The sequence below is a fragment of the Maniola jurtina genome, chromosome 6, assembly GCF_905333055.1.
Source record: "Maniola jurtina chromosome 6, ilManJurt1.1, whole genome shotgun sequence".
NCBI lineage: Eukaryota > Metazoa > Arthropoda > Insecta > Lepidoptera > Nymphalidae > Maniola > Maniola jurtina.
In genome coordinates this window covers 11,842,584-11,866,496 of record NC_060034.1, presented here as the reverse complement: position 1 = coordinate 11,866,496, position 23,913 = coordinate 11,842,584, and the positions used below count along the sequence as shown (strand labels likewise).

Here is a 23,913-nt window from a genome sequence, read left to right as displayed (position 1 = left end):
AAATGTAATCTTGAATCTTAATAATGTCGCTTTTTTTAAACCCCCTTTAGATCTTCCATTCTGCGTGATTCGGCGAAGTGCATTGTGCAATTGAGATTATTTCAGATTTTTGAGAGAAAATTAGCACTTGAAAGTTTAAACTGAAAATAAAATCTTACTTATCGTAATCGAACAACTGTACGGCAGTCCAGCCCAGTTCCACTTGTTCGAACAGCACGTCACCATTTTCCTCTCCTTCTTGGTTGTTCTGTTGGCTCTCGTTTTGGGCCTGCTCCTCCGTTCGCTGCGTGCGCCCGTACAGGGTTAGTACTAGCCTGGATTCGCGCGGGAGCGTATTGACTGGGACGTCTTCTAGATTTAACCTGCATGAGGGTACATCAGATATTAAAAATACGAAAAATACACGTACTTTTACGAAGCTGTTTTATTCATGACAGAGGTTTTAGGATGAATTGCGTGACAACAGTCGCGCTTTTCCTTTCTTAATATTGTAGTATGAAACCCTAAAAATATTAATATAATAGCAGTCCTGCCATATTAACAATAAATGACACTATTCATACTCATATGGAAAATGATCCTGAATCCTGAACTTCCCATGAAATGAAGTTTCATGAGAAGACAATATACAAGTTCCAAATTACAAAAGTTGGACCAGTCCCAGGCCATTACATTAGCCCGGAGGGAGACCCTTCCATTGTTACGATCAGATGGTCCCGTACAATAGGACTACTCACCACGTATCGAATATAATCCTCGGGTAGAATCCGCCGCACTCGATCTTGGACACGTGCGTGAGGTGCAGCGCCTTGAGCGGGCGCGTGCCGTAGTACACCTGCGCGTGGAACAGGTACTCGTCGTGTGTCCAGCAGTGCGGCAGGCAGTGCACTGCTTCGATGCAGAACAACATCGTTTCCGATATCGTGTGGGCTGGGACTGCTTCTAAATAGAAGAAAAAACGTACAATCTTGATCAAGGGGAGCTACAAACCTTGAGAAATCACTCATAAGTATATGAGTGATGTAATCATTTGACATTTCAAATAATGTTTCAGGTTTCCTCGCGATTTTTTTAGTTGACAAAAAATTTGAGTGAAAGTTATGCGGAAGTATCTAAGGTTTCCATAGAATCGGCTAATCCACAAAAAAAAAACACGATAAAAGAGAGTAGGGGCCTCAATTACTATGTTACTGATCGCGGTTCCTGCGGGATTTAAAAATCCTAATTCCACACAAAGTCGCGAGTAAAAGCTAGCATTCAATAACTTACTATTAGGATCCGTTGCAATAGTGGGTCCGTCGGACATTTGGAAGTCCAGCAATCTTGCGCGCGTATACAACGCGATCAGCGCGCGCACGGCGTCGCGAACGCGCGAGCATTGTTGCGCGAGCGCCTCGCGAGCGTTCGCCGAGCGTAGCGACACCGAGCAATACGGCCCGCTTTCTGACTGGATTTCTGGCCGCACTGCTCCAGTCGCCTGTGACAAGGAAATTGCTTATTACTAGAGGCAGTAATGACCCGCAAAACAGACTTTCATATGCAACAGATTCATATGCAAGAGGGCCAGTGAAACGTAAAAGGCTAAATAAAATAAAAGGCTAGAGGATAGAATCCTCATCCTCAGATCTAGATCGTGCATTTTAAAGTCTAAATCTCCTGAAGATGTTCCGGTGAAGGATGAAACATACATTGAGTGTGTATTACAAGATTTGTGGGACGCTGTGTGGTGGTAGTGCAAACTGATTGGTTGCTTGCTTGCTTTTCTTACATGTTTAGTAGCAAGTGGGCGGACAGTGCATATCGCACGCTAAACATTTTACCATACCATACTCATATAACATGTATTTTAGGCGGATTATGGCATTTATGAATCTTGCTGTTCCTTGTGTTTGGGTATTTGTATGATAGATAGATAGATGGATAGAAAACTTTATTGCACACAAAACATGAAATTATAGAGACAAAACAAAGAAACCAAAAACAATTGTATGCAAAGGCGGCCTTATTGCTCAGAGCAATCTCCTCCAGGCAACTTTTGGTGGACCATGATATACGAGTAGTACAAGAGCTGACCTGTGCAGTGCAGGCCTGCGAGAAGGCGTTGAGCGTGTGTGTGACGTGCAGCGTCTCCACGCCACCCGCCAGCGCACAGATAGCTTTGACGGCTTGGAACACCGCATTGGGCGAACAGACCCCTTCCGCACCTAACACGCCCACTGCGCGAGACAGCTCACCTTCTAGAGTTTCTGTGGAAAAACAAGAGCAAATTTAATTTACAAGACTTGGTAATGGTTTTTAAAAAATCTACCATCTCCAAGAAGCAAGCTATTTTTTGTGCCAAATTTTGTCAAGGCCGCTTGAACAGTTGAGCCATGAAAAGTAAACAGACAGACACACTCGCGTTTATAAATTTTTAGTAGGGATTTGAGAATCGAGTGAAAATATTAGAGCGCGGTATGCGTTCTCTTCGAAATAAAATCAATAAATAAATAAAGAAAAATCAAGTAAAAAATTTGCTACCATTCTTACCCAATAAAATAGAGAGATTATCGAACGACAACATTGGCATACCACCCTGAGTCGATATTAATTCATCTAGGGTAAGGTGCGCATCTCTCGCATCGTCTCTTTCTGTTCTCGCTAAGGAGGTTTCTCTGCCTTCTGTTAGACAGAGACGGACGTCTTTCTCCAGACGCACACACTCGCGAATGCAATCGTATTCACTGAGCGAACTGCCGGGGGTTAAGTATTCTCTGGCTCCCCATACCTAAAAATGATCACGAATTAAAATTAGTTCTGCAAGTAAAATATTAAACTTAAAAATTGCACAGCGCAGCGTATATAATATGTTTAGACTTTTAAACGTACAAGTGTAAATTAAAAATTTATAACACCCCCGACAAGTGAAGGTTACAGTAACTAGAAAAGACCTGATAACTTTCAAACGGCTGAACCGATTTTCTTGGACTATTTATTCCGCGCCTACGATCCAAAGTATCTGAGTTTTCCAAAACATCATTTTCAAATAAATAATTATGTATCAAGGCAACGTCAATCTTTACAGCTTGACATTTGTCAATTGACATAATATTATAAACCTAACGGTTATCTAACCTTCTTTGCAAGAGCTGATAACTCTTAAACGGCTGAACCAATTTTTATGGATTATAGCTAAGAACACTCTCGATCAAGCCACCTTTCAAACAATAAAAGTAAATTAAAATCGGTTCATTCGTTTAGGCGCTACGATGCCACAGACAGATACACAGATACACAGATACACAGATATACACGTCAAACTTATAACACCCCTCTTTTTAGGTCGGGGGTTAAAAATATTTTTTATAACTTGCTTGGGTGTGATTGTCACCAAAACGGAAAGTTAGAGTATTGTAAAGGGCGATAAAATATATCTACAAGAATATCAGACTTGTTTAATAAACAAAATAGCGAAACATTACCCGCAACATGTACCCAGACATGTCTTCTCTGATATCTTCGTCGAGTGAACAAACTACTGTTAATATCACATGTTCCACGGTTGATTCCACTGAAAAGAGAACAACATTGTTATAGGTGTTGTAAGTTATGATTCAGCCAATTTATTTCATCACAAAGATGAATGATAAAGATCATATATTATGTGAAATTTTAATCGACGCGGAAGTTTGAGGATTTGCCGGATAGCTCCTGAACTTAATATCTACGACATTAAATATTATACAACATGGCTTACCGTCGGAAGTGAAGGTGATGGGCTCGTCGGTGTGCGAGTTGTAGACGAGGAGCTTAATGCTAGTGTTGGGCGCGTACCGGCCGCCCGAGCGCGCCGCTACCACGTGCCCCGGATTCGTTCTCTCGTCCGTGTGACTGAATCTTTCTACGAAATAAAAAGAAAAAATTTGAATATATAAAAAAACATAATAAACAAAACACGGATAAGATCGTCAATATAGATACTTACTTCTTACGTCTATAACCATTTTCAAAAATGCTTTGTGTTCACTATCATAGTTTTTGGTTCGCGTCTTTACTATACAGTCGTAGAGTTTGTTCTGTAACAAAATAATTATTGATAAATAGTCTGCAAACATTTGACGTCGAAGCACGTCTTTGGGCCAGTAATATATGAATGCAAAGGTTTATTCTTTATTTTAAACAGAATATACTCAGTATGTTTGTGCGCACTAAACAACCCTGCACACTATCTTTTAGTAGTATCAATTAGTAGTCTTCAAGGCAAGAGTGAATAAGCAAAGCGCACTCCAACTTAGACCTCATCATTGCCTTCTTTATAGCATGATTATCGTCAAGCGCAAGCCTATACAATAAAAAAAACCTATTCGACTTTACGTTTGTACGTTGTATTTATACGCATAAATGAACACCTATTAACTAACAGCATAAACATTGCCTTCAAGTTTTGAGAAAAACAAAAGTTTGGCGCAACCTTTTACATACCGTAGTCGGCCTTTTAGCCACTGCAGGAACGCTGGGAATCTTCTTAGGCGGCGGCGAGGGCACCATCACACTTTCCCGTTTACTGATAGTGGCGTACACGGGCGCGTCACGGAGCTCCGTCTCACCGTACAAGAAGTCCAAAGGATCGTATTCCTCGTACACGCTCGAACATTCACTTTTAGCGGCATAATCTGATACAGAAAGGCGATAATAACCGATCACGAATTTCAGCCACGGCGATTAGCCAACTGTGCGGGAGATATAATATGGCAGAACGAATTATTCTTTCTATTTTACGTTGGAAATGCGATAACTACAAGCTCGTACAACTTTAGGCCGCATATTATTAGAAAATTGTCTGTCCCACTCGCTTTACGAATATCAGAAGCGTACATCCGATCCCGCAATATTGCGGGGTCTGATACATAATTTATAAGCAGAGGACCTTCCAGCGCGCGTTCCAACTTTTTCTGCCAATCTGATAATAATATACGGGCCTTACTTTGAATAAGCTAATAATAAGTAAGCAACAACCGTATCATAAATACCGTAGTCAGACGATTTATGCACGATAAAATGTTAATAAACATTTGACAAGAGGTATATAGAGCTTTGCAGAGCACTGCAGTTTGATAGCTACACCCCTGATTGGCCGACTCTGACTCTGACTCTCTGACCTCTATAGTCAGAGAGTCAGAGTCAGAGATATATTGGCTAAAATGCACAGTCGCAGCAAGTAAAGTAAGTTTCAGTCAATCACAACCATTATTGTGATTGTAGCAATGATCACAACTTTCGTATTAACTAAGATGATCGCGATAAATACTTTTTGTTATATTTTTTCATAAATTATAACTAGGCATAGGTATAGCGCATAACTGAGTAGATTTCTGGGGTAGTGGAGTGGTGCGGGAAAGGTGACAGTTGTCACAAGTTGGCGAATCACGGAGCTCTCCTGTCACGTCCTCACACCCCTCCCGCACCGCTCTACTACTGCAGAAACCTACTCAGTTATGCGTTACGCCTTTTAATATCATGCACGTCGATTTACTTCCCAAAATCTATATTTTTCTTCCATTCCCAAACATTTATTAATAACAAAACAGGACATAAAGCCAGAACAACTCATGTGTTTGATGGACATTTAATATTTTAACAACACAATGGCACCAATTTCGTCGTCTTTCTCTAAACTAAGAGTATCTGCATCTTTTTCTTTTTAATATTTCTAAAAAAGGACGACTCATGAATTTTACATTTAAGAATTTTAGTGCACGCTATTTTAAAGCAGAGGTTCGCGACTGGCAGCTAGTCACAAGGTTGGACAGCTCTAAATTAAATTTAAAACTGTAAAACTGTATCTGTCCTTTTCATATTACATTAGTAAGAAGAGGATGCGAATACACTAAAATTTAGTTGTGCTCAGGATCAGCACCAATGATATCAGAAGTGTGATTAAGCCAAAAACCAAACTATACATTCACAATGTCACATTTCAGTAGAGGACATCACATTGAGTGAATGACAATGAGAATGATTGTGATATAGCCCAAAAGACTGTTCCAAAGTAATTCATCCTATTTCTACATAGGTTTAATTGTCTTTTAGGCTAAAATAAATAGAACTGAAAAGTGAGATAATATGATGGCAAACATAACTTTTTATAAATACTCTATCAAATTACTGTTGTCTTCAAAAAAAAAATTGGTTGTCTGTAAAGTCGGTTTACTGACGATAGTTGAACGTGACAACAAAGGCCGATTGTGCTTCTTTGTCGCTCGTTCCGCGCTCTCGCTTGCACTTCAAGCCTTACATGGAACGCCTCAGAGCGAGGTAACGCCGCATGAGTCATGTTTTTTCGTGCGTGCAGCCGGCTCTATCGAATTATAAGACGTTGTCACATCGATGTATATGGATTAGCCTTTCCCATACAATTCCGTCCGCAAAAATACGCTTAAATCTTACGTCATCGTCATTGACAAAGTCAAGAGACTTTTGCAATTTCTCTTGACTTTTTGAGCGCGTTTTTTATCTTCGAAGGGCCCATCCATATACATCGATGCGTTGTCATGTCAAAATGTTTTTGAAGTATTCCTTTCTATGTTCTGTAATTTAGTTGTGCAATATGTACATATCCGTATTCCAAACAATTATTCTGAATCGGATCATAAGTTCCAAAGATTACCGCCTACATACAAACTAAAAAAAAATTACCTCTCCATAATTTACACTAATAATAAAGACGAAAGTTTGCCTATCTGTATGTCTGTACACTATCTTTTTACGATCTGTGTATTTAGACGATTTTTACGGAATTCGGCACAGCTTGTATGGTAGCTTCCTGGGATGGACTTAGGCTACTTTTTGTCCTAGAAAATTCAAGAGTACCCACAGGATTTTTAAAACCTAAATCCGCGAGAACCAAGTCGCTGACATCATCTATTTGGTACAGGCATAGTATCAGGAGGAGACGGACATAACCTACTTTTTATCCTGACGAATCAGTGTTCACACGGGATTTTTAAAGAACTTATATCCGCGCGAACGAAGTCGCGAGCATATTATTATTAGTTTAGATTTGCCATCGAGCCGTCAAGAGATATGGAATGAGACACAAGCCACTCACCGGAATGATTCTGTTCAGTTAGTAGCGGATCAAACGCCTCTAGCACACTGACTCTTACGCTACCTTGCCCGCTGGACTTGCGCCCGCCGAAGTCGATCAGGTTCATCGATTTCGGCAAGTTGCCCAGGTCATCGGTGGCCTCGTTCGACTACAAGAAAAGTGCAACCTTAACTTACAAATAAACAGCCACCCCAGTGTTTCCAGAATAATGTTTTGAAAAAAAAAAACGCTAGTTGCTTAAAAATATGGCGGTCATTATTTCTTAAACCTTGTGTCCAAAACTAAAGTGCTTAAACACCCTCCAAGCCGCCAAGCAATTTAGCGTTCCGGTACGATACCCTCTAGAAGCGATCAAGGGTATGGGTTTAATGAAACTGGCATACTCTTCCCAAGTTAGCCCGCTTCTATCTTAGACTGCATCATCACTTACCATCAGGTAAGATCGTAGTTAAAGGCTACCTTACACCAGCTAACTAGTATAAAATGCTACTCACCACATCAGACTTCTTTGAAGTATTGCTTTCCACACTGTCTCGGGAGGGTTCTGGCTTAGTAGCTGGCAGTTTAACAGCATTATTATTATTATTCACATTATTTGTTGGCGCATTACTTGGCGGTAGAACATATCTTGGCACTTGATGGAGCTGGGGGTATATGGAAGCAGGTCTCGTGGGCCTCGATATTAAGTTCGTTGTATTGTAATTGTAGGATCCAGGGGTTTGAGGCGTTTGGGGAGGATATGTCACGTAAGGGGATGGAGTAGCCATCCTAGTTTGAGCATAAGGAATCGTTGGCGCATATATTGGCGGAGTGGTGACGTATGTGGGTTGTTGATCCGGTTGGGCCAACATTGGCGGGTAGAAGGCATAGTGGGGCATTGGCCCCATTGGGGAGGGCATTCCATACGGTATGTTCGGATAAGGAGCCATAGGCGTGTATGGCGGAGGGTAGCCATAGTTGTACGGCGCGTACGGGTAGCCCGGCCTTTGATTGTTCTGGTTATTCATTGCTTGAGATTGTTCGGGCGTGTTCAATGTGATTTCTTCAGTCTGTTGCCCCAATCTGGAATCAAGCATTTAAATAACACAATAAATGCTAAGATAAAATAAAAAGATAAGATAAAATAAAAATAAGTACAAAACAATTACAAAATATCATAATAGATTATTGTGTTCAATATCACATGTATTTCATTAGCAATTAACTAAATGGATAACATACATCTTACTAACTTCAGCTTCTAGTGAGAAACATCTTACTAGAAGCTGAGATAGCTTTATATTCTATATAATATGCAATAAGTAACTGAAATTGGTTTCAGAAACTTATTTCATCTTGGAGAACTGAGGAGTCTCAGTAATTATATTTATTGCATGAGTGCGCGTGGCTCATGCTTGTGTTTGAGTTGTATTGGTATAAGTAAACGCAGTGTGCGTTTGCGGGCGCTTACCCGCAACTGATTGGTTCGACAGGCACGCACACTTACGCAATGTGCTCGTGCACGACGCGACCACAAGTACAGTCCACGCGCTCTCGTGAATTGCAAGAATTATAACTCAAATTATTTTGTTCTACCAAAAATGATTTTTATAGAGATAAGTGATACCCTCTTCAGTTTTTATCCTTTTTCTTTTTACTTTTATTAATGAACTTTTGGTACAAATTAAAATAAATGACTAACTTGCTGATCTGGTCAATGTACTCCTTGAGGGAAGCATGAGAGTCTTTTGGGGCAGTCTTACTGGTTGGGCTCGTGAACGATATCAGATCACTACTGGCGTTGCGGGTCGGGCTGGTTCCCGTCGATCTGCAGAAATTACACAAACTCTGAAAAATAATATTATGATAACATTCCATAAATAAAATGTACTAGTTGATGCCCGCGACTTCGTCCGCGTAGATTTAGATTTTCAAAAATCTCGTGGGAACTCTTTGATTATCAACTAATATATCCATGTAAAAAAATCAGGTCAATCTGTTGCTCTTTTGCGGCGTGATTGATGGAAAAATCAACAAACAAACAAACACACTTTCATATTTATAATATTTGTAGTGATATCAATTTTTTAGATATGCATATGAAGATCAAGACGATATCAGTGGAAGATTACAAAATAGCACATAATTTTATCATTTCAAGGTGAAAAAATTATTAAAAAATATTCAATTAAAAATCACGCCCTTAGTTACTTTTGCGTCCCTAAAAATGTGATTCAAACTAAACACAGTCCTTATTTGATTGTCACTAAAATAACATTGTTCAGTCACCAAAATATGCCCTCTTTTTCCTCTTTTCAACTAACACAATTTATTTGAAACTTCCGAGCTCCATTTATCATCTTTGTCTTTTGAATGGCCTATACTGCATGAGCATGTCCTATTAAATGAGAAGTAGCCTATAGTCTACAGTAATTTGGAGTACTATATTGCACTATCTGTACTGAGTATCACTACTGAGTAATCAAAAACAAATGGGTTCAATAGTCACTTTTAACGGTCGTCGACTGGACACCCATAATAGTTGTCACCAGTGTCCAGTCCAAGCCATTGTAATATAAACAGAGAAATCTGAACACAGAACTCTAGGACTGTTGGGTGTGGGCTTCTTCTTTGTCTTGCTGACTTGGCGGCTACGTAGGGCACTTCAGATCCTATATCACATTGACCGTTGCCGATCTATTGTGATCGCTACCGTAGTTCTCGTCCAGTACTAATTACCGCCAGGAAACAGCAGCAGCTTCTTAGCCAAGATGTGTGGGCTTACACCCATATTCACCTAGAGCTCTCCGAGCTAGAAGTTCTTCTAGGTGGTCTTCGTGGCGGGGGCGGCAAAGCGGGAGGCGGTCCTTCACTCTCCTCGCGCCGTCGAACACTGGCGCTGCCCGTATCTTGACCATTATCTGAAAGATTACGATAATTTGATAACACCCTCCAGTCCAATCATTATCACAACTTACATGATGTTTAATGCACAGCTAGGATTTAAAAAACCGGTCGAGTGCAAGTCGGACTCTCAAACGAAGGGTTCCGCACCATCGTAAGCCTTACAAGAAATAATATTATTTAAAAAAAAATTGTAATGTAACCAAAAATTCACGCTTTTCGGATAATTCCCTTTACTTGTGCTATAAGACATTGCTTCCTGCCTTTCATGATTCTAAGTCAACTGGAAGTACCCTATAGGTTTTGATTCCCTTAGACAGGCAGACAGATGGCAAGCTCTCAGACTAGTAAGGGCTTCGTAATATAGTATGAGTAAATATAACATATTTTTTGTTCATTTGTTAAAGTATTTATGTGAAACATGCATAATCCAAATTTTCCTTGAAGCTGACTAAAATGAACAATATAAATAAACGGTTTTTGAACAATGATAGACTACTTTAATATTGGAATATTTTTTAATGATGTGTAATAATTTGTTCTTCTGTGTAGGCACATTTGACTAATAGCTGCAATTTATTTTAACCTTCAACTTTTGTTACTATCATTTACATCTCCGCCGTTCTATCCATACAGACAAAAAAACGGCCAAGTGCGAGTCAGACTTGCACACCTAAGGTTCTGTACTTGTGTCTTTTTCTGACATCTTGCATGATAAATCAAAAACTGTTACACATAAAAATACATAAAATTCTGTTTTAAAATGTGCAGGTAAAGCCCTTTTATATGATACCCCATTTGGTATAGTTATCTTACTCTGAAAATTGAAAATATATACTATTATTTGTTTATGAACACCTTTTAGTTTTATGTAACCACAAATTCATGGTTTTTGAATTTTTTCTATCAAAGAAAATCAAAGGCCACCATATCACCATACACATCCCAATCTTATGTATTTGTTCATTTGTTACTATTTGTTTGAGCATTGTTCATCCAATTTAGTTGAAACTTTGTACAGTTGTTGTTAGTACTTATGTGACGGTATCTAACACAGTACCATCAACGTACAATAAGTGGCACGCGATCGGTAAATGTAAATCACGCCAGGCTTTAAGCTAATTTATTATACTAATTATATTTCTGTTTTAAATTACTAGATTATTTCATTCCTGTGATTTCGTTGAAAGGGGGGTTTTGAAAATAGGAATTCCCATAGGAACCTTCTGCTTTTCCAGGAAAAAAGTAGCCTACATATGGATGGATGGATGGCTATCTCTGTACCAAATGTGAAAATCAGTTAAACAGATGAGATATGAAAAGCTAGCAGACAGACATGCTTCAGCATCACACTAATATTATAAAGGCTAAAGTTTGTATGTGTGTGTGTTTGTGTGTATGTTTGTTACTCCTTCACGCAGAAACTACTGGATGGATTTGGCTGAAATTTGGAATGGAGATAGATTCCTGGATTAGCACATAGGCTACTTTTTATCCCAGAAAATCAAAGAGTTCCCACGGGATTTCAAAAAACCTAAATCCACGCGGGCGAAGTCGCGGGCATCGGCTAGTTTATAATATTAGTATGGATGAATCAGGCCTAACTTCATCCATCTCTTTCATATGAACCTACAAAGCAGCACAACTTCTGAGCAATGGCATTGAGAGCTAATTTGGATGCACCCTTAGTAATAAAAAATCTGAGTTCCCACACAGTGTACTGAACTTTACTTCCTTTCAGATTGATAACCTTGCTATCAATTATAATGAGCCCAAATGGACATTTATAGTTATTTAAACAATATTATTTCATATGGTTTCAATAATTTAAGTAATATGACACTAGTTTATTCAATTTGTATTTTAATAAAGTATGGATATAATGCATCCTTACTAATAAAAGTTAAGTTGAGAGCTTTTGCCATGTTGTGATGTCTAACACTGAAGTATATTCATACAAACTTACATTGAAATTTTGTCCTACAAAATCCATTGAAAGATTTTGAAAATAATATATTGATTTGATTTAATATATACAGATTCTTAAGAGAGTACAATATTAGTGACAATGTTAGCCATACAATGGTATAAATGGGTTAAAATAAAGGTATTTCTGTATGTTACATTTTGCAACTCAACTGCTGAACTAGTTTGAAAGTAGAAATTTGAATTGTTTACCTTTTTAACAGATATTTTTTATATCACAATAACAAAGAATTTCTACAGGATTTTTAAAACCTAATCCATTTTGCAAAGTCATGGACAATAACACCCCCCTTTTTGGGTTGCGGGTTAAAAACTGGAAAGTACATTTGTGTTGTTGGACAGCTAACAGAATGTATTACTGCTAAAACAGGAAACTATTCCAAGCAGGCCTTGATTATTGAACATTAAAATAAAGTTCAGGAAAAGCAATATTTACAGTTAGATACTGAAGTAAATGAATACATGAAGATATTTCAGAGCCACAACTCAATAACCTCATTAAAACTATATCCAACTATTCACTATACAGTATATATATTTATTAAATATAATTTATACATATATATTATAAACTATACATATATAGGGGCAAGGCATTAATGGAGGACGCTATAGGGATTAAAATAGCCCTAACCTACAGATTTTATTCTTCTCTGACAAACATATTAATTGCAATAGAACATTACACCAGTCAGTCTGTTAAATATGGGTACAATAACTATTACTAATACTTCTTCATTGTAAAAACTTTGATATTCAACATTTTTTTTCATACAATTTCAATTTATTGAACTGGAAATTGGTTACCAAAAACCTGCATCAATCATTATTACAATTGCAATTGTTGTGATTGGCTGAATTTATGGTATTTTTATTGCAACAATGCATAGGATCCAGTAGTGAGCGAGTGTCAACCAATTAGAGTGTGGAAGCACCCATCACATTGTAGCCGTCAAAATACTGCAGTAGGGCTCTAGATTATTTCGACAACTATTTAACCGTTTTGACCTTAGAAGATTTAAATGATAGATATATAAACCCTTATTAAAAAACTGTCATATACATTTATGTAGTAATTATGTTTTCAGTTTTATAATTGTGTTTAAGAAATAATGTCATTGATTTATAGTATCTATTAGTATTATACTATAATAATATAATATTTGTGTATTGCTTATCTATCCCAGAGACAAACCCAAAATGCCTTACATGTCTAAAGTTAAATTTGCAGTAGTTTCAAAAAAGATGACACCAACAAACCAACTTATAAGTGCTTATTGAAAAGGAGTTTTAGATTTTTCAACTTCATGAGTATGGATACCTACTCAAAGATAACAAGTATGAATCGGTTTATATAGCATTTACTTTTCATTTATTTAATCTCTTGATTAAATAATGTACAAAGAATGCATAGGAATCAAGAAACAAAGAGTAAGTAAGTACTATTCTAATTATTCACAGGTATGAGATACCTAACTATGAATATGAAACTGGAAAAAGGCCTTGGATCATCTTATCTGTGCGAGAGTAAACAACTTTACGTCAGTTACCTGAACTAGATAGCTGCTTCTGCCTTCGGAATTGCTCCAATGCCAAACTTTCTAAACTGAGAGCCTGGGCCTTCTCAAGATCCGCTTGGAACTGCAGGTCGTACTCCGACATTATCGGTTGCCCGCTTTATAACTTGATTCCACAAAAAGCATGAGAATAACGACAGTATTCACTGTTTTGTTTCACATCATCACCACGCACGGTACAAAACACTTCGGCATTTGCCAAACAAACTGAAACTGTCATTAGTTCATTACTCTTATTAGTGCCTACTAAGTTACAAAAACTTACTTCCCGGATTTATTTGTTTTAATTTTTACGACATTCTACTAATTACGATCAATTTAGGTTCAGCTGTTATGTTTTTCTGACTGAAGTCTGAACTGGAACTCAAAAAAATTGTGCAAATTCAAAATGATCCAAATCATAGAAAGAAGAATCGACATCGACATTTGCGCTTGTGTGACCAGATTTAAATTGATAATCCTACTAGTTAGCTGCTAGACTAAAATGACTAAAAATTGCTAAAAAATTAACGAATATTGTTTATAATCATTACTTAATTCACGAAACAAAAATTACAGTCCATGTCAATAAAAAATATTTTATATTATATTTAGGTTTATAGGAAATTAGTAATTACTATGATAATCATGGTACTTATAATAATAGAAAGTTAGTTACTTAACTAGTTAAATATGAAAATTAAATTACAGATCAAAAAATACGTCGTAACCACCGTGACGAGGCAAGGTGCCCAGCACAGACCAATAACATATAGGATAGTGCCCAGAACGCTGGCTGCGTTACCTCGTTAAATAACAGTCAGTAATATTATGCTGACCCAAAGAGAATATAATCACTACGTTGCTGACCGAGGTAACTGCCAGCCATCCGGTCAACCGTGGATTCCGCGAGACGGGATGACAGGCCTTTTATAGGGATATCTAACATTCTCGCCCCACGAACCACCCCAAAAGGCACAACTAGCACACGTTCATTCTTTACAAAAAGTTACAATTCCTTCGCTCTTGGCAACCAAGACGAAAGCATTGAATCATAATTGGTGTGCTCATAATGATTTTCTTCTCATTTTTATTACAGTTGTCCAGACAAACAATAACTAATTCACTACCCACCAAAAATAGGGGCCAAATCCTGCTATATTCGCAAGGTCTTGCTAAGTCTGGTCACCCTAGTCATTGTGTCAAATACATTCAAATGTCACTACTTGTCAAATGTCAGCCTTATCAGTTTTCTTTACTCTATGGTTAGTCTATACTTCTAGGTTTTACGGGGTTTTCATATTTTGTCTTTTTATTATTCTATGCTCTATGGCACAGACCCAACGGCGCGTAGCGTAGCGCCTTCTACAAACTTCTTTTTTATTGGATATCGCTTGGTTGCAATCAGACCTGCTGGCTAGTGATGATGCAGTCTAAGCTGCAGCGCGCTTGCATAAAAGATGCCCATTTACTCTTGGCTCGAAGGTATGGTGCCTACTTGTAGTAAATACCTACCTATTTACGCTTCAGGTTCAGGTACAGATACAGATACCTGACACCTAACCTACATAGTTACATCTGGTCATACATCTACGATCGATATTTTATATATTATAGTGTATGTATTATGATCACAGCCATGCTATGCCACAGCGACATTTTTGCAGCATAGGCAACGAACAACAACTTCTGACTTTCATTTTTTATGGTCTCTCTCTTCTCTTTCAAAAAATTTTTGTACCTTACGGTAACGGTCTTACCTACAAAAAATTTTTGTAGGTAAGATTACCGTTTATTAGGCATTAGATAGCGTTGACTAAGCGATGAATATTCTTAGTGCCTACATACAGTAGTTGGTTATAGGTAGGTACGTAACACTTCTAGAAGGTTAGGGGCTGGAGCAGCCAGCAAACAGTTTTAATAACTCTAAGAACTTCTTTATTCGTAAGAAATGTGGGATGTGTGTCATTTACAAATGTTCATCATTAGGTACCTGAAAACATAATATGCATTCGTGTATCACCAATAAGTCCATGGCTCCATGCCACTATATGAATAAAGCTAGAACAATATTTAAAAGTACCTAGATTTAATAAATACTTAATGCAGATAAGATAGATCGTCGTATTTTATATCTTTCGGCATTGTTAAATCTGAAGATTTTTTCTTGCTTCGTTTCTTTTTAACAACAGCTTTCGGGCGAGACATAACAGAATTTCTCGGTAATATAGGTTTAATTTCTAATATTTTACTAGTCGCAAATGAGGTCCGTTTTACTTTAACGGGAGAAATGTGTCTAGTTTTCTTTTTTAGCGCGGCTTTTCTCTCCGAAGTGATGCCTCTCGCTGACATGACATCGGTATCAGGCATAGACAAGCTCTTCGTTTTCCGTGTCTTCCTTTTAACTTTCAACGGTTTCTTGGTCTTGATTTTCGGTTCTTCGGTAGGATGCGAACAAGTTGAAGGTCGATAACTTTGCACAGCCATCTAAATAGATAAAAAGTCAGTAAGCTACTCATACGTTGCCATTAAATATACCTAACTAGCTGTTAGTATAAACTAGTCGGTCGATCACGTACAACTGACGGCTACGTCTCAGTGCGAAAAAGAAACCCAGGAAGAAAAAAGAATTAATCGGAGCATACCTAGATTAAAATCAAAAGAAACCTAACTAGGTCAGCTAGGCCTTGCCTAGGTCATAGGGCGAATAGAGCGGTTGCTCCAGGCGCAAAATCCTTGTTTTAAAAATAAATAAAGGGAATCCTAAACGGCGTAGCCCGCGTCTTATCAAAGGGAGTTTCTAGGCGTCTTACAAGTTCCAATAAGGTGGAGAAGGTAACTGGCATCGACTGGATGCGAAAGCCGAGGATAGAGTTCCTATGTTGAAGCTTGGATCTAGAATCTAATACGAGTAGAAAGGTACCTGCTCATAGAACAAGTCATCTGCATCCTGGCGATCGCAGAAATCTAACAGTTTATTGCAGACTGCTCGTAGGTTTTTAAGCTTCTGTTTTTTCTTCTTCTTTGCCACACATCGATCCACTTCACTCAATCTTAGAGTCCTAAAACATGTATTGTGGCGATTAGGTAAATTTATAACGATAACGATTTTTTTATTCGATGACGTTTCACGACTGCGGTCTTTCTTCTCTCTGGGCTGGTTTCCGCACTTAAACGTTTCCGTCTGTTGATGACTGCGGTCTTTGATGGTTGGTAAAACTAGCGATGCAGTCAGTTAGCAGCACGCTAACCAGCGATATTCCATATCTGTGACGCTAACCTATAATTTAATTTCACTATGAGCAAATCCTATTTACTTTATAACTTTGGGCTTGGTCATGATATCCTCCTTGTCATCCATATTCATCGAGGTCTCCCAGATGTCTTTGAAGAGTCGTCTGCGTTCTGCGTAGCTTTCCTCCCTGGTCATTAGCTGGTCCATTGTCTCTTTTATTTCCACAGAAACAGTAGTAAAGTAGTTTCAATAGACTCTATTTCAGAAACGGTGCGTGGTAGTCTTGATAAGTAAATGATAAGAGCAAGTGGGCCTATGTGCATTAAATTAAATATCTACTATGCTAAGCAGCTACATTTTGGATTTTGTTCTACACTAACCAGGTGGTTACATTTTTCTATTGAATCTAAATATTATTTAAGATGTGTAAGTATTGTAAGTAATCATTGAAAAATTGTTACATGTTGTTGTTACGACATAATTTGTCATATTTCTTTACACAAATGTCAAATAAAACCTAACGTCTTTATTTTTAACTTTATTAACAAGTTTTTAATTGTAGAGGGTAGAATGAGGTAGCGATAACCATCGAGTAAATAAGTATCTAAGTACGTTTCTATGTTGTAGTTTCAACTGAATTTTACTATATAAAGTACATAAATATGAGCTATACTTTAACCCAAGTTTATGTTCTTAAAAAAACTTGTTGATATTTCGGTGGGTTATCCATTAGGTACACAACAAGATAGTACTTAGGTAGGTATTACCTATCTACCTACTCAAAAATAATGATTCTTTAATATTCTGATAATATACTTACCTAGAAGGTGTAAAGAAGTCTAAGCTTTCGTAAACAGTAAGAACTCAACAGGTTGGTCTACACTCTACATACCGAGGCTTTGAAAAAGGCTCTATCTTCAGTTAGCGGTTGGCGTTCAGAGAAATAACTCTATACGAAACGAAGCCTCTAACCACTTTAAAGGTCACATCGAACCGAGTTTAAATTTGAAAATAGAAATATGTGTAGAAATGCAAATCTCATCCTCTTTTTGGCATCGATACCAATATAAAGTTGTAATTAAAATATCTTTAAAAAAAATTAAATAAAAATACCTACGTATCAGAATAAGAATTTAAAGTATTTTTTTAAAGTTCCTTAAAAAAATATGATCACAACAAAGCCTTTCGTACCGATTCTAGCGGTGTTATATCACAAGTTAACCAATGTTTAGAAGGTATATATACCTATTAAGAGGTGACATTCTATGAGATCGAAATAAATCAAACTTTAATGATGATAAAATGGCAGACAAATACGATTCAAATGCTCTCTGGGTCGCGCTCAGCGAGTATAGTGATGGTAATTTATTTAACGTGTATCCGAAATTATTTTTTTTTTTTTTTTTTTTTATATCTTTATTTTTCTGGGACTTTTGTCCGACACGGACACGCCAGCCCCATCGTAACCTAAATTACATTCTAAATAACATCGTGGAATGCAACAGATACAAGCGGAGAGATATTACTGCCTATGCAGAAATACATCAATAATAGACCTGAATCTCTCTGCTGTCGGTGTAGTTAACATACTCGTAAAACTACCCATGTCAAGTCTATTAATGCTGTATCTCTGCACAAGACTCTCTCTCCGCGCGCTGTATCTGCTACATTCCACTAGTACGTGCTGGACATCATCTGTCGTACCACATACTTCGCACTTGTCAGAATCAGCTTTTTTCATTAAAAATGCGAATTTCTTAGAAGGATAGTGTCCAGAACGCAACCTATGAGCTACGACTATATATTTTCTACTTAAACAAGTATTACCAAACCAAGGGAAACGAGGAGGCTGACATTGGATAGTTTTATACCAAATTCCTTTTTCCCTACTTCTTATATCAAAGTATTCCTTAAATTTATCACAACATTTATTTTTAAAACTATTTAAAATTTCTGTAAAAAATGGTACAATGGACAATTCTTTACCAACATTTATTGCCGATTTCGCTAGTTTATCAGCCTCCTCGTTTCCTCTTAGGCCTATATGAGAAGGAACCCATTGCAATCGCAGATTTATGTGCCTAAAATCATATATTTGTTTCAAGATTTCGAAAGCTATCGGTAGACCTCTGCTATATCCAGAGGCGCATCGAGCTAGGTGTTGCAAGGCACTTCTGCTATCTGAAAAGATAACAAAATATTGCCCGCTTAATCCAGAAATGTATTTCAAAGCTTCTGAAATTGCAACGAGCTCCATTGTCATAATACAAATTTGTTGATTTGTTTTAAACATAACTGATTTCCTTTCACCTAAATGGCAAAAAGCTGCTCCCAAACCCATATTATTTTTGGACCCATCTGTATAAATGTGTACCCAGCTCTCATATTTTTCTTGTAGTTCATTGATTACCAAGTATTTTAGACAATCAGGTTCAACTTCTTTTTTTGCTACCGATAAACAATCTAAATTCGCCCTGATTACCCTATTTAAATTTATATAAGACACCCATACATCAATTTGGTACATGTCTAGTACATCAGAAGAATAAATGTTACATTGTCTACATTCGTCATATGTGGTTAGCAATAATGGCTTTTTTTTCGACTGCCAATATCTATCATGAGAGCTTGAGCCAAGATCATCTAAAAGATTCACAATTACATTATTTGACCAAGTCATATTTTTAATTAGATATTTATATGCAAGATACAAGCGTCTTAAAAACAATGGTTGGATGCACACCTCGCTCTCCATGACGTGGATAGGAGTACTTTTAATAAATCCACCAATGATTCGAAGGGCCTGATTCTGAACTCGATCAAGCTTCAACAAATGTGTCTTTGCACTAATATCATATAAAAAGCTCCCATAATCCAATCTACTTCTAATTAATGATATATAAAGGCTCCGTAAGTGCTTAGGGTGTATACCCCAACCGGGGCCAGCCAACACTTTAAACAAATTTAAAAACTTTAATATCTTTTCTACTAGCTCCTTAATATGTCTATTCCATCGCAACGACCTATCCAACCACAAACCCAAGTACTTAATGTTTTCATCTATACCTATTGCAATATTATTGTTAGCAACCAGCTTTATCTGTTTTCTTCTGTACCCTCTATTAAATATACATAATTTTGTTTTGTTTGTCGATATCTGAAGACCTATCTCATCTAAATTTGTAACTATAGAATTTAAAGCCTCTTGTAAATTCGTTTCACAAATATTCAAGTCTTTATGACGGAGATAAATGACAAAGTCATCTGCATATTGCGAGATGAAAACATTTTTAATTTGTTGACAAATCATATAAGTGGTTATATTAAAAAGTAATGGTGACAAGGGATCTCCCTGCGCTAGTCCTCTATTTGCATGTCTAATCTCAGTTAACTGACTATTATTTTCATATTTAATCATTAGTTGCCTATCACTCAAGAATGACCATAAGTATTTACAAATATTTTTTCCTATATCTAGTTCATCTAAAATTTTAACTACTCTATCAACTAAAATGTTATTATATGCATTCTCGATGTCTAAAAAACAAGCCGCTGTGGACATTTTTTCGGAAAATCCTACTTGTATATATGTCACAAGTCTTGATAGGCAATCTAGGCTGGATTGGGCCCTCCTAAAACCAACTGTATGTGGCGACAATATTTTATGTTTTTCAACATACCATTCAATCCTTTTGCCTAACATGTTATGAAATATTTTACAAAGACAAGAAATGAGTGCTATCGGTCTAAGTTTTGGATCTGTATTTGCATTAGTCGTGGCTTTGGGAATAGGCACGATCAAAGTCTTCCGCCATTGATCTGGTACGACGCCTAACCTAAATATAGCATTATAAATATTTAAAAGATACAATTTACCAGCTGGCGGTAAATTAAAAATCATTGAATAAGTTACCCCATCACTACCAGGAGCTGTATCTTTCTTTTTCAGACAACATTCTAACTCTTGTACTGCAAACAGTCTTTGTAATAATTCGTTGTTAGAATTAAATATGGGTGGACAGTTAATGACTGAATCTGGTGTCAAAGAATACAGCAATGCTTTGGTCTTTTCGATTGATGGACAAAACTTAGATTTTCGATAACCTTTAAACCAACGCATCTTATCCCACATGACCGATGTAGAAGTTGATTCATTGATATTCAAACAAAATTTTTGCCAATCCAAAGATCTAGCTTTCTTTAATAAAACATTAGATTCCCTAGTTTTCTCCTCCAGTTTTCTAAGATTTTCAGGAGTAGGATTTTTTCGAAAAGTACTCAATGAGAGCCTACGTTCCCCAATAATTTTAGATAATGATGGTCCCCAATACTCTTTAGGCTTGAATTTGTTCGACGGATTGGTACAGAAAATAATTTCAGGAATATTTTTATTCGCTGAAACGTTAATTTTTTCAAGTAAATAATCATAATATATTTGCACGTCACTTGACGTACAACTGCAACTATCAATATTTGGAAATACATTCATTAAGTCATTATTATATAATTTCCAATCTGCTTTTTTAAAATTAAGTTTTTTATAGATGTTTATATTATCTTGATAACTTGTCGACATTTTAATTAAAAGATGGTCACTTCCTAAATTTTCGTTAAAAACCTGCCAATTGAAGTTTACAGCTATATCTGACGATGCAAAACTTATGTCAGGAGCCGATCTTTGTAGAACACCGTTTACTAATTTGACTCTGGTGGCATCTCCGTTATTTAGTGATATGAACCCACTTTCAAGTGCTGAGTCAAATAAATGTACTCCTCTTTGGTCTGTTTTATTTGACCAGTTCGAATGATGGCCATTAAAATCGCCTAATATAAGCGTCTTTCTAGTTAATACTGAAAAAATATTATCCCAATCTGATTGACGGGTTTGAATAGAAGAAGGGCAATAAATAGATACAACATATTCCAAATTTTTACAGTTTAAAATTTTTATGCGAATAGCCTCTATTCCTGGATTAATGGAATCAACAGAGCTAACATGCGATCTGATAGACTTATGTACAACAATGGCAACCCCTCCATACGAATCATGACGATCTTTTCGATAAATATTATATCCACTAATATGGAGTGCAGTGTCTGCATCCAACCACGTTTCAGAAATAACAGCTATATGTATTTTTTCTTGATGTAATAAATTATCTAACATTAATAACTTAGGTTTCAAACTTTGTGCATTCCACTGAATAATATTTAAGTAAAATTCCTTAGCCATTAAAAAGAAACTTTGAAAAAACGTCATACAATTTTCCTTCACTCAAAAAATTAACTAAAAACAACTTACACTCTTCAAAAACAGCTCTTACCACTAACATCACTTTATCACACCAATTTTCTTCAGATAATACAATCTCCTTAATTCTATTAAACAGCTTCCAAAAATCAAATCTATTTCGTTTTCTTGTCCTCGCTTTTTCTGTAGATTCATCTTGTGTATCTTGATCACTTTCCTGACTTCCATCATAATCCATTCTCTCGTTCTGAGATTCACTATTATTCATGTTATCAGTTTTCTTAACTCTCTTTTTCTTTTTGTCCTTATTTTGGTTTTCATTTATTATTATATTATCTGATTGCTCATCCTTCTTTTCCTTTCCATGTACTATAGCTGTCGTTTTCAGCACGCTACTGTAACTTCTAGCCGTTGTACTCTCTGATACCGGAACTGTATTGCTTCTGTCAAGATCTATATCAACTTCCTCTCTCGAATTGTTTGCCTTCTCTTCTTTTTGATTTTTCAAATATATCTCTAGCGCTGTTTTGTACGTAACATTATTCTCACTCATTATAAATCGAATCTTTTTTTCTTTTCTAAAAAAGGGGCAAGACTTGTCTAGAGCCATGTGCGGACCTTTACAATTAATACATTTATATTCTTTGATTTCACAATTATCATGAGCTCCACCACATTTCGGGCAAATATTCTTATTTAACTTACAAAATCTCTTAATGTGTCCAAAAGACCAGCACCCAGAGCATCTTGACACCGGAAACTCAAATCGTTCGACGTCAAATTTAAATCCATATGCATATATCGATAACGGCGCAAAGGGGTTTTTAAAGCATAATCTCACAGTTTCGCTTTCAACCCACTTACCCTCCTTATTTACACGTTTCAATCGTCTAGCTGAAATTATATCATAGTCACACTTCAAATTTTCTAGCAACTCCTTTTCGCTTGTACCTACGTCAACTCCCTTAATAATCCCGTAAGACAAATTACCTTGATTTGTAAACTGAGCTCTTATATCCAACTCTGTTAGTTTTTTCAAATTCATAAATTTTTCGGCTTGATTTTTATCACTAAATTGTATAAATATTTTATATGGACTTTTATACTTTATTTTAAGCACATTAGAAATATTTTCGTCTCTTAACAACCTAGCAAAAGCCATCTGTTTTGGAAGAATTTGTAATCCAAATAAACTCACTTCATAATAAGTACCGCTCATGTTTTCGTTATTTTCACTGAATGACCTGTCGTTTTCATAAGACTCAGTTCTAATATGTCTCTTTGATTTTCTTCTCGCCACCGTTGTAAATCCATCCTCACTACTGTCTTCGGTCTCCCGCGGCCTCTTATCGACTTTTTTCGGCGTAGACCCATTATTTCCATACTCGCCACTTTGTACGACACATAATTCTTGTTCCCCATACACTTGAATTTCGTCACACTTACTATCGTAACTCATAACATCATCCGCCATAGCTATTAGGTAGGTATAATTTTAAAAGCGGGTAGATTAAATAACACGTCTTCACGTTATCGCACGAATTGTCTTGAAACTTCCGCTCGCTAACGCGGTTCACGCGCGACTGACTGCCGAAATTATTGGCTGAGCTTTTTATGCAAGAAGATGCGGCGAGGCAGGAGGGCGACACTAGTGAAGCTGAACGGTTGGTCTTACCAAGTGATAAGGAGTACAGGCTCACTCAGTACTTCAATCTGGTGGAGATGCAGAAGACTTTGGATGTCGATGTGCAAGTATTTGATAATTTCTAGAGCGTAGATACCTATAAAATATATTAATTATAATGTAAATAATAAAAGGTGGATTTTTCTCATTGTTGAGGGTCGTAACCCCTTTCCATTAATCACATAATGTTAGGATTTTTTTTGGGATAATAATGCGGTGGGCTCCCACTCC

General features: G+C 36.9%; 3 protein-coding genes across 5 annotated transcripts in view; all 3 read right to left on the bottom strand.

The window, feature by feature from the left end:
• LOC123866409 (phosphatidylinositol 4-phosphate 3-kinase C2 domain-containing subunit alpha) overlaps positions 1-13,962 on the bottom strand; it is a 30,637-nt gene extending 16,675 nt beyond the window's left edge. Inside the window, exons 1-14 of one of the 2 annotated variants that reach the window (XM_045907960.1) lie at positions 13,507-13,962; positions 9,864-9,987; positions 8,769-8,894; positions 7,582-8,149; positions 7,088-7,235; positions 4,462-4,652; positions 3,965-4,055; positions 3,737-3,880; positions 3,462-3,550; positions 2,530-2,767; positions 2,074-2,246; positions 1,270-1,477; positions 738-942; positions 159-362 (exon numbers count right to left, since the gene is read on the bottom strand). In XM_045907960.1, the coding sequence (XP_045763916.1) occupies positions 159-362; positions 738-942; positions 1,270-1,477; positions 2,074-2,246; positions 2,530-2,767; positions 3,462-3,550; positions 3,737-3,880; positions 3,965-4,055; positions 4,462-4,652; positions 7,088-7,235; positions 7,582-8,149; positions 8,769-8,894; positions 9,864-9,987; positions 13,507-13,618 (2,621 nt within the window). In that variant the 5' untranslated portion in view covers positions 13,619-13,962. The remainder of the gene's footprint in view (positions 1-158; positions 363-737; positions 943-1,269; positions 1,478-2,073; positions 2,247-2,529; positions 2,768-3,461; positions 3,551-3,736; positions 3,881-3,964; positions 4,056-4,461; positions 4,653-7,087; positions 7,236-7,581; positions 8,150-8,768; positions 8,895-9,863; positions 9,988-13,506) is intronic. The other variant, XM_045907961.1, reaches the window with a different exon arrangement.
• A 1,478-nt stretch (positions 13,963-15,440) lies between these two features.
• Positions 15,441-17,205, bottom strand: LOC123866441. Of its 2 annotated transcripts, XM_045908016.1 has the most exons (4): positions 16,830-17,205; positions 16,436-16,574; positions 15,596-15,999; positions 15,491-15,505 (listed from the first exon to the last, which is right to left on the bottom strand). In XM_045908016.1, exons 1-3 carry the CDS (start codon positions 16,952-16,954, stop codon positions 15,613-15,615), a joined length of 651 nt encoding a protein of 216 aa, XP_045763972.1. In that variant the 5' UTR covers positions 16,955-17,205; the 3' UTR covers positions 15,491-15,505; positions 15,596-15,612. The 2 variants fall into 2 exon arrangements, with proteins under 2 accessions (XP_045763971.1, XP_045763972.1); XM_045908015.1 differs by having other exon boundaries at positions 15,441-15,999.
• Positions 17,206-21,632: 4,427 nt separating this feature from the next.
• Positions 21,633-23,569, bottom strand: LOC123866428. Its single transcript, XM_045907992.1, has one exon. It carries the CDS (start codon positions 23,470-23,472, stop codon positions 21,973-21,975), a length of 1,500 nt encoding a protein of 499 aa, XP_045763948.1. The 5' UTR covers positions 23,473-23,569; the 3' UTR covers positions 21,633-21,972.
• Between the last annotated feature and the right edge of the window lie 344 nt (positions 23,570-23,913).

Excerpts from the sequence above, each read along its gene's own strand:
- LOC123866428 (XM_045907992.1), bottom strand. The coding sequence starts at position 23,472 with ATGGCGGATGATGTTATGAGTTACGATAGTAAGTGTGACGAAATTCAA.
- LOC123866441 (XM_045908015.1), bottom strand. The coding sequence starts at position 16,954 with ATGGACCAGCTAATGACCAGGGAGGAAAGCTACGCAGAACGCAGACGA. Across the intron at positions 16,575-16,829 it reads ACCAAGCCCAAAGTTATAAA|GACTCTAAGATTGAGTGAAG; the intron begins GTAAATAGGATT and ends TACATGTTTTAG. Across the intron at positions 16,000-16,435 it reads ATGACTTGTTCTATGAGCAG|ATGGCTGTGCAAAGTTATCG; the intron begins GTACCTTTCTAC and ends TTATCTATTTAG.